The 10621-nt window shown below is 43.3% G+C and overlaps 1 protein-coding gene across 1 annotated transcript in view; it reads right to left on the reverse strand.

The window, feature by feature from the left end:
- GBE1 (1,4-alpha-glucan branching enzyme 1) overlaps window positions 1-10328 on the reverse strand; it is a 163643-nt gene extending 153315 nt beyond the window's left edge. Inside the window, exon 1 of the mRNA XM_062002662.1 lies at window positions 10083-10328. Coding sequence (XP_061858646.1) covers window positions 10083-10186 — 104 coding nt within the window. The 5' untranslated portion in view covers window positions 10187-10328. The remainder of the gene's footprint in view (window positions 1-10082) is intronic.
- Between the last annotated feature and the right edge of the window lie 293 nt (window positions 10329-10621).

The following is a 10621-nucleotide window of genomic DNA, read 5'->3' on the forward strand; positions in this document are numbered from 1 at the left end:
TGCAATAAGTTGGTATAAGGTTTATTAATACATGTCAGTAAAAAGCTCCACATCAACTGTAATAAAGAGATTAGCACTAAAAATTTCTGACTTGTCCCAATACAATGTCTCCTGAAGAGTCTTCTCTATCAGCTCCCTCCTGAAGATGAGTGAAAATGAAGATTAGATACTAAGTACTGCCCAGAAATAGAGAAATGTGTCTCTAGTCATATATCTTTGTAATATTTAGTCACCCTTTAAAAGCAATTAAGTCTGTTTGACTATGTCAGCATATTCACATTCCTATAAGCCTTATCATTACCAAGAGGATGTGAGGCTGTTTTGGTTTTGAGTAGAAGGAATTCAAGAATAAACTTAAGTCCACAGTCTCCGAAAGTATTACTTTAGCAGGATTTTGTCACTTTTCTATTTCCATAAAGGACATCTCATACCCCGTCACTTGGAAGTGAGAGGACCCAGATCCCAAGCTCTTTTCAAGAACTATGGAACACACAAATAAGACAAATCATTCCATGAATGCAAGGCTAGTTTACATAAAAAGGACTGAAACTCATTTTTATTGTTTCCAAAACTATACACTTAGAAGTTAATTTTCTGTGACTGAGCACCACTCAATTCCTTCTGCAGACCTAGGCTATGTGGTTTTTTTTCTTTTTGTTAACTTAGCTTAATATTTCAGCAGTGGAGAGAGTCCATGCACCCTTACTGGAAGCTCATGAAATTATTTTCCCTAACACTAAGCACAAGGACAGACAAGCAAGCACAAAGCCAGGCATCACAGAACAACAGAACAGCAAGGATATAAGGGATCCAGAAGCATACTATGGCTGAGTAACAGCTCCAAAGAAAAAAGGAGGGCATCAAAAAAAGCATTAGAGCTACTGCTACCTTAAAGTTACATCAGTCAACAGAATCAAAGCTATATGATTAAAGAAACCACAGGCTTTTTTTTCCTTCAAGTATAACAGAGTAGGTTAACAGAAATTTAGCATTATAAATAAGCAGACTAATGGAAGAGTTTCAAGATGCTAACATAAGTAAACTAGTTGACCTGGGTCATTAGATAGGTCTTCAGACAACTATTCTGAGAAATCAAAGGCCTACACTACAATTTAATCATAAATAATGTCCAGATAATGTCCATTGGTAAAGTGCTTCCAACAGCACAGATGAAACAGGCTTTTATTCTAAGCAGTTTGGAGGCCTATTCTTCACAGTATGGGTGGAAAACATCACTAATCTGGCCTTTAACTTGTTAACATGAGTTACTGTAAAAATGTCAAATTGTCAGATACTTGGGGAAGAGGCAGATATATAGCTAAAAACTTTTTGCAGAATATTTTTCCCCCAGAGGAAAATTTATGTTTTCAACATTTTAAATACAAGAGACTGATGTTATTGCACTTCACACATTGCCTTAAGAAACTATTTTCTTTTTAAGCTAATGAATAACTTTGTACTTTTGCAACTTTATGAAGCAAAGTAACCTGAAGCATGACTGAGAGATTTTAGATTTGACACTGCACAAGTAAAAAGAAGCTTCTTTTGTGGAAGACAGAAGATAAAGGAGTAGGTAAGATTAGAAGGCATAGTGGGAGTAAATAGAAGGTAACAGGGAGACTGAAAGAACTGTGTGTACACATAAATATTAAAATTAAACAGGGAGCAATAGCATCTTCATGGCATATAGAAGACTGGCTTAAATTGACATCCTAATAACAATGCCTACTTTCCACGGTTTTTCACTACTTCCAAGCTGTATACATACTTAAAATATTCAGCAAGACAAAGCTTTTCATTACTATTACTAGACAGTAATTAGATTCCTGGTCACAATCTATAGTTTTAAGAGCCCATTTAACATCCTCAGACACCCTAACACTACACAAAACAGAGCTGGGGCAAAGGGACTTCAGCTCAGTTTTTCCACAGAGTATTTAGTTTTAATTCTTATAGAAAAGCAATATCTACATCCTAATACTAGGCTGCATTTTTGTAAAGCTAGCAGTTAAGACAATTGCCAACTTGAATATTTTTACAAGGACTACAACCAGCTATGTGTTTACACTTCATGTACAGCAGCGTATACAACTACTTCCTCACAGACTTACAAACTAAAATAATCTGGGATGTAGTCCCTGTGTTTATCAGGGTTAGTAATCCTAATGCACAAGAGCATTCTAGAGACTATCATAATGCAGATGCATATATTCCATTAAGTCAACAGGTGTTGGTTTCTCTAGGGTTCTAGAGTCACTCTATAGAATAGTTCAGCATAAGTTGACTAAACCTACAGATGGCATCAAAAAATATAAATATAGTAGTATGTGACTTGTTTTGTGAACATTTAGTTTTGCACAACCAATAGAGCAGCCTGTAAAGGCAAAATGTAAAGGAAAAAACAGTTTTTCTGAGTAAGCATCATGGCTCTCTACATAGATGGCACATGACAGTTGGGTTAATTCTGTGACAACTCTTACTCTAGCATTTACACTCTTGTCATCATCTGAAACTAGGATTCCAGATGGGTCATTCCAAATTCAATTCCCAAACTTGCTAAATCCAAACAGCTGCCTTCCTATTCAGTCCTACTAAACCCAATTCAAAATCTTTTCACTTTCAATACCTCAGACAAATACCCTCTACTATATTTTTCTTTGAAAACTCATAATGCAGCAGTAATCCAATATTAGGTAGATACAAAAAGGAGAATGGCAAGTAGTTCCATTTTTTAAGAGTAGAGGGGCTTAATAACACTACTATAAACCTTTGAACCAATTGACAGACATCTCATCAACTGACTCGGGTACAAAAGCCACTTAGCAGATGCTCCAGTTTTCCCCAACTGAAACCTTACCAACTTTTCAGAAGTGGGATATGCCATCAGCTCAAATCTATAGCCAAGTACTATGGTTATTATTTTGTCTATCTGATCAAAGTGTCCTGTTTGAAGCTTCAGTCAAGAGAAAAACTGAAGTCATGCATTGGTACCTTTTTACTTATTTACTCTATATATGGAACTATCCAAAAAAGGATTTCACTGAGAACTACATAGTAGATTACAGAGGCAGTTGCACAGACTGGTGAAATATAAGCCCTGTATGTTATCAAAGAAAATTCTAACAGGCAGCACTCTCTAACACCAGTTTGTAACTCCATAAAATGCAGTTACACCACAGGCATTAATGGTTTTAATTGAACCAGTTATGTTATAAGAGGTAAAAGACTAAAAATACACACTAAATTATACAAAGTCTTTAAGTCTAAATAACATTCAGGAATTAACAAAATACTTGTAGGAAAACATATCACAAATGGTCAAACAAACAATGTAGCATGCTGATATCCTACACAAACACTGTTACTTGAGGGGGATGGAGGGAGGTGTTGTGTTTGTTTTTTTAAGAAGATTCTAGTCTCAAACTCAGACTAGTGTATGTTTGGGTCAAGGCTGAGGAGTTGACTAGATACACACTGAAAGGATTTTCTCCCTCACACACCACACATACCCTCCCTACATAGAGTCAAATTCAGGCATTCAGAGGAAGAAAAAAACCAGATCTCTATTTTCTCTATTTTTAGCAATATGCCCATGCCTGACAAAACTGAAGGAGGAACACAAACAGAAGACTTTCTTCCCTATAGCAATTGATTTCACTATGGTAGTCCATACTTGATGCTTAGGACTTATCTAAATCCTAGCATCACATTTTAGGCATTACTTCTTTAGTGAAGCATTTTGTTCCCATCAAAGCATCCATTCAGCGGTTCTCAATGCTTTATTTTTTAAAAAAGTTGGCTGTCTAAAGCAGGAATTTATATTACGAGAGGTTAAAGGCAACAGTCATTGACACTAAAAGGAAAATTTTCAGAACTTAAGGCAACATCACGATTCATTTCATCACAAGTCTGGTAATTCTCAAAGTGAATCTGTGTAATTATATTGTACTGTAGCATCCAGGCTGATGTAAGTAAATTCTGTCTATTCTTCATCACTCATCTCCAATCTAAAAAAAGGAAAAATAAAAAAGTGTGCAAAAATCTAGGCAACAAGGACCCAACAAGGTCCTGCGCAAACCATTCCAACACCAGAAATGACCCCACTTTGAATGTGAGACTAAACCACCATAATCAAGTTAACTGTGTATCTTGCAACAACCATACCTAAACAGTTATAAAATCTTCCACTAGCAACAACCTGGATATACTACTACAGTGCTAAGGATAAACCAGCAGTCTCAAGCCCGAAAGGTGAGTCAACAGCTTGCTGATGTCACTGCCAAGAATAGCCCCTACATCTCTTATTTCCCCTCCTTTCTGTAGACGATATTGTTACTGAGACAAAGGAAGGACTATTTATGGTTTTGCACAAGGCATAGTATCGGGATTTCTACAGACCACTGTTTAAAAAGCTTTGTCTCAAGCATTCTTAATCCTTTGCCAAAATTACCAACTCTTATTTCTGTAGGCAATACAATGTATGATAACTAAAAGGTACAAAACCCTGTATAAGTCTTCATTTTTTTAATATTAAGTAAGGTCACCGTCACTGCAGACTCTAAGCTTAGACTCCTACAGGAAAAGTACCCTTAATGCATACTGTATTTCATCAAATCTGTTTCACTTCTTCCCCAAAGCTTCCTAATCCAAATGAGTAAATACAGTTTTGATGCTACAGGGTGCCAGGTACGACAACTAACTTCTGTCCTGTTAATCAGAAACAATTCAACCTCCTGAACTGAGATACTAGCTTTGTTGTTTTAACTATCTCAGTGGCAAGAAATGCCACTGAACAAGGATGTATGAGGAACAAAGTTAGAGAAAGCATCAGTAGTATCAGAAGGAATAATGATTGTTTCTTGCTCAGCAGTTGAAAGCTATCATTTTTATCCAGCTTTACTATTCCTCAAGAGTAAATGCATTGCTAATACCAAGTCAATTAGTCCTCTTGCCCCACTTATGATGAAGCCACAGCAAGCAGCTGACAGTTGAATAACTCCTGATACATATATTTGAGCACATAAAAATAAAAACACACACTGTGTCAGTACTGGTTTCCTCTTGGTTTTAGGCTTTACTAAGAAAAGTAGCCATGATTACTGCTGAGTTTCCAAAAGTACTTGGAACACCTAGGCCTGATTGTTCCATCACAGCTTTTCCTACACTATGCGTAGGATACATCTGATCCATTGAGTGACTCAAAACCAGGCCCCACAAACGCATGATCAATGTTTAAGTCACCATTTAAAACAGTTGCTACCACTCTATACAGACACAGGAATTTATTGCCAGTAGTGTTTAAGGTTTAGATGTGCAATTTTATTTTCTAGATATATTTGGATCTTCAAAGGTAAGTGCACACACATTTCTTCTGGATAGCTTGCCAGGCTTATTTCGCTTTACACTTTTACTTGAAGGATTAGTTATGTAAGTGGCATATCATTATGTTACTTTATTAATCCACACAGTATTCTACTGGGATTGTCTTAAGTTCTAACTCCCATCTCAAAAGGAGCCAGGAAAGACAACACACAGCAAAGGATCAAACACAGACTGCCTTCATATAACAAGCAGTTGAATACATTGGGATCCTTCAGCCAGAAACAAAGATTGTGTAGCTCCACATTGCTCAGGATTTCAAGGACACGGTGAACAGAGTTGTGCAGTGCTGTTCACCATGTTCTCCAGTACAAGAACTGGAAAAAAGTATATAAAAACCCTACATACTGGAGGCCCACACAGAGAACTGGTTCTTCAGACAAGTTCTAATTAGGCTGCAAAATTTTCTCTTGGGCACTCTTGATGCAAGATCTCTAGATTAAAATGCACCTGAAGCTATTAAATACAGATTGAATCTTAAATCATGGAAACTTGGATGAGCATCACAAGGAGACACCCATTTGCATTTCTCCACACCTATACTCATCTTCCTTGGCACCCTCTACCATTCACAAGATGAAAGGTAAGATGGGCTTGTTGTTTGTTTTTTTAATAAGACATTTAGTTTAATCACAGGTTGTCACAAGCTTTCCTTTTTCTAATTTTCATGTATTCCAATTAGTTTCCTTTAAACTAATTAAGAGTATTTCTACACTAATTTTATGTGAAGTAACCAGTTTCAGGTTCAGAAACCAGGAAGAGACAAGACACAAAAAGGATCATCTTAAGTTCTGATATTTGCTGGGATAGCCACACAGCCAAGCACCCACAGTCCAGGAGGTTCCTACAGATAGTTGACGACAACTTCCTATCACAAATGATCGAGGAACCAACAAGGAGAGGTGTGTTGCTGGACCTGGTACTGACAAATAGAGAGAATCTGGTTGGGGATGTGAAGGTTGGAGGCAACCTCGGCTGCAGTGACCATGAGATGGTAGAGTTCAAGATCCTGTGTAGAAGGGGCAGAACACAAAGCAGGACCGTGACCCTGGATTTCAAGCGAGCCGACTTTGGCCTCTTCAAAGATCTACTTGGACGGATCTCATGGGATATGATTCTAGAAGGTAGAAGTGCCAATGAGAGCTGGTCAATCTTCAAACACCACTTCGTCCAAACCCAGGATCAGCGTATCCCAATGCGCAAGAAAGGAGGGAAAGGAGATAGAAGGCCTCCATGGATGAACAAGGATCTGCTCATCTATGAGAGGTGGAAACAGGGGCTGGAATCTTGGGAAGATTATAGGAACATTGACAGGGCATGCAGGGGTGCAACTAGGAAGGCTAGAGCCCTTCTAGAATTAAATTTAGCCAGGGATGTTAAGGACAGCAATAAGGTATTTTTCAAGTACATCAGCAGCAGAAGGATGGTGAGGAGTAATGTGGTCCTGCTGCTAAACGCTGAGGGAGATGCAGAGAAGGCTGAAGTACTGAATGCCTTCTTTGCTTCAGTCTTTATGGACAAGGCTGACCCTCAGGAAGCCCAGTCCAGTAAGGATAACAGGATGGCCAGGACAGCAGAGGACTTGCCTTGGGTGGAAGAGGAAGAGGTTAAAGACTTGTTGGCCAAGCTTAAGGCTCATAAGTCAATGGGTCCTGATAGGATGCATCTGAGAGTGCAGAGAGAGCTGGCTGATGTGATTGCTAAGCCTCTCTCCATCATTTTTGAACAATCACAGAGGACAGGTGAGGTGCCTGAGGACTGGAGGAAGGCCAATGTCACACCAGTCTTCAAAAAGGGCAGGAAGGATGACCTAGGAAACTATAGGCCGGTCAACCTCACCTCCATCCCTGGAAAAGTGATGGAACAACTCATCCTGAATGTTATCACTGAACATATGAAGGATAAGATGGTTATCAGGGGGAGTCAACATGGCTTCACCAAGGTGAAATCCTGTTTGACTAACCTGATAGCCTTCTATGAGCATGGAACCAGCAGGCTAGATGAGGGGAGAGCAGCAGATGTCATCTACCTTGACTTCAGCAAGGCTTTTGACACTGTCTCCCACAACATCCTCATCAGAAAGCTCAGGCAGTGTGGCTTGGATGAGTGGACAGTGAGGTGGATTGAGAGCTGGCTGAATGACAGAGCCCAGAAGGTGGTGATCAACGGCACAGTGTCAAGTTGGAGGCCTGTGGCCAGCAGAGTTCCACAGGGATCAATTCTGGGGCCAATCTTGTTCAACATCTTCATGAACAACCTGGATGAGGGGACATAGTTTTGCTGATGACACCAAACTGGGAGGACTGGCTGATTCCCCAGAAGGCTGTGCTGCCATTCAGCAGGATCTCAACCAGCTTGAGAGTTGGGCAGAGAGGAACCTCATGAGGTTCAACAAGGACAAGTCCAGAGTCCTGTATCTGGGAAGGAACAACCCCATGCACCAATACAGGCTGGGGGTCAAACTGCTGAAGAGACCTGGGAGTCCTGATTGATAATAAACTAATCATGAGCCAGCAATGTGCCCTTGTGGCCAAGAAGGCCAATGGCATTCTGGGATGCATCAAGAAGAGTGTGGCCAGCAGGTCGAGGGAGGTTCTTCTCCCCCTCTACTCTGCCCTGGTGAGGCCTCATTTGGAGTACTGTGTCCAGTTCTGGGCTCCTCAGCTCAAAGAGGGACAGGGAACTGCTGGATAGAGTCCAGCACAGGGCCACCAAGATGATCAAGGGCGTAGAACATCTTTCATACGAGGAAAGACTGCGGGAACTGGGGCTGTTTAGTCTGGAGAAGATTGAGGGGTGATCTTATTAACATTTATAAATATCTAAAGGGTGGGTGTCAGGAGGTTGGGACATCTCTTTTTCCTATTGGAGCTAGTAACAGGAGAAGGGGTAATGGGATGAAGCTGGAACACAAAAAGTTCCACTTAAATCTAAGAAAAAACTATTTCACCGTGAGAGTGAGGGAGCAGTGGCACAGGCTGCCCAGGGGGGTTGTGGAGTCTCCTTCCTTGGAGGTCTTCAAGACCCGCCTGGACATTTTGTATGTGACCTGATCAAGGTGACCCTGTTTCTACAGGGGGGTTGGACTAGATGATCTCTAAAGGTCCCTTCCAACCCCTACCGTTCTATGATTTTATGATTCTGTGCTCCAGACGAATGAGCCTGAGAAGTACACAAACTTTTTATAAACTCACCATGGTCAGTACAGGCATACTATCTTCAGAAATACAAACATCATCATCTACAATGTGCCCATTTAGGTGGCAGGCACATTGGAGAAGTCCAAATATTTTAATGAATGGTTGTATGAAGAACCCGCCTATCACTTCCTACATCATGGTTGCCCACTGAAAGAATTAGGTGTTTTACAGCACTGCCTACATTATGACAAGCTTTCAAGGAATCATCGTTTAAAACACTCAGTTATTCTGTCATTAAGAGATTACAGTTTGAGAAAGTGCTCTGTAAATCAGCCTAGTAGTTTACTCAATCCTTAATCCCATTTTACAAGATCTAGCCTTACCGCTATTCTTTGCCAGATCCAACAGGACACCTGGTAAAAACCACCATGAGCAATATAGTAAAGGGAAAAAAGTCAATATTAAAAAACAAAAACAATCACTCTCTCTTACTTCCACATACACAGACTTTCTCAGATTTCTAGTACACAGAGCATTGATCAGTACAACTTTGATTATTAGATGACAGCTAGTGAAATGCAACATCTACAGTTGCATCACAAAAGCTTTCAATTCCTGCTTTCAATTGGTCAGTTTTAGCAGACTTTCAAGGCCAGCAGTTTGGCTCTGACAGACACAGGTCACCTCTGGCCGAGCTGCTGCTGGCTGGCTCTCACCCAGGCCTGCCGACTGTCCCAGCCAGAGGGTTGGTGTCGCACTTACGAGCCAGAGGCAAAAAAATAACAAACAGTCTGATTGGCAACCTGAAGCAAACCTAATGTACACCTTGCTATTTTATCAACCGATGGTCTGACGAACGGCTGGCCTGGGAATTCAGGGATAGCTGGAAAAAAAAAAAACGCACCTAAAGGAAATTTCTCCAGAAACAGAAGATTCAGGAGCAATTCACTTAGTTTACCAGAGTCTGACTGAAACCCGTTTTTATTAGCGACAGCAGCTCGGCTAACGGCTCTCATAAGCAGAGTCACCCTCGCTGACCCCTGCCTGCGCGCAGAGCGCAGGGCTCGCTAGTGAACCAGCCCCCCCCCGATTCCCATCCCCCATATCGATGCTAGGACAGTTTTTCAGCGGTCCCATAAGGGGACAACGAAGCCGCCCAAAGCACTATAGAGGTCGCAGGGCACGGGCCAGGAGAGGACGTCCCGGGCACCCATAGAACTGGCGACGCCGGCGGAGGCCTCCCTCCAGAGGCGCACCCTGCATGGTTCAAGAGGCTCCGCCGAATCCCGGCGGCGGCTCCGCCCGTGGTGGAGGTGCCTCTACCGGGAGGGCCCCGTGCGCAACGTCCGTGTTCTCCCGCCGCTGGCGGGACGGAAAGCACAGCCCTGGAGCTGAGAGACAGCCCCCGCCACGACGGGGAGGGGAGAAGAAGAGAGGGGGAGGGGCCGCTCCCCCCGGCGCCCCCAGAGGCAGGCGGTCGCTGCCTGTTCGCTCGCCGGCCCTCTCTCTGCTAAGGCAGTGCTCCCCTCCCTGCAGTACAGGCCTAGGCCGCCGGGGCGGTACCTGCGCTGGAAGTCCGTCTTGAAGGGGGCCAGGTAGGGGTCCCGCTCCAGCAGTTGCGACAGCTTCGGTGGCTGCAAGGGTTCCGTGGTGGCGGCGGCCGCCATCTTGCCTGCCGCGGGATTCGTGCTGCGCCGTGCTGCCCCTATATAGACCCCGAGGAGGGGGGCCGGGACGGGTGGGTGAGGTATTCCCTAGCCTCTCACCGCCCGGCGCCGCCCACCGGCTGGGGCAACCCGCCAGGGCTGAGGTTGAGGCCGGGAGGTGTCCGCCTCCACCGCCCCTCCCCGCCTGCAGTGCTAGCCGCCTGGGGCGCGCCACGCTCTGCTGTGCTTCCCCGCCGCCACCCTCCCTTACCCTGCGGTGCCCCGTGCGACCGTGTCGGGGCTGCAGGAGCTGGCGGGGAAGGAGGGGTCAGTTGGTGGGGAACTCGTGTCCCTGCCTCCCCTTAGCATAGACGGGGGTGCGGGTTTGTTTTCGCAGCCCTGGCTCGCTGCCCATAGCGGTGCGATAGCGGGAAGGGGCGCGGGGAGAAAGGGGTG

This window comes from Colius striatus, chromosome 1 (assembly GCF_028858725.1).
Source record: "Colius striatus isolate bColStr4 chromosome 1, bColStr4.1.hap1, whole genome shotgun sequence".
Classification (NCBI taxonomy): domain Eukaryota; kingdom Metazoa; phylum Chordata; class Aves; order Coliiformes; family Coliidae; genus Colius; species Colius striatus.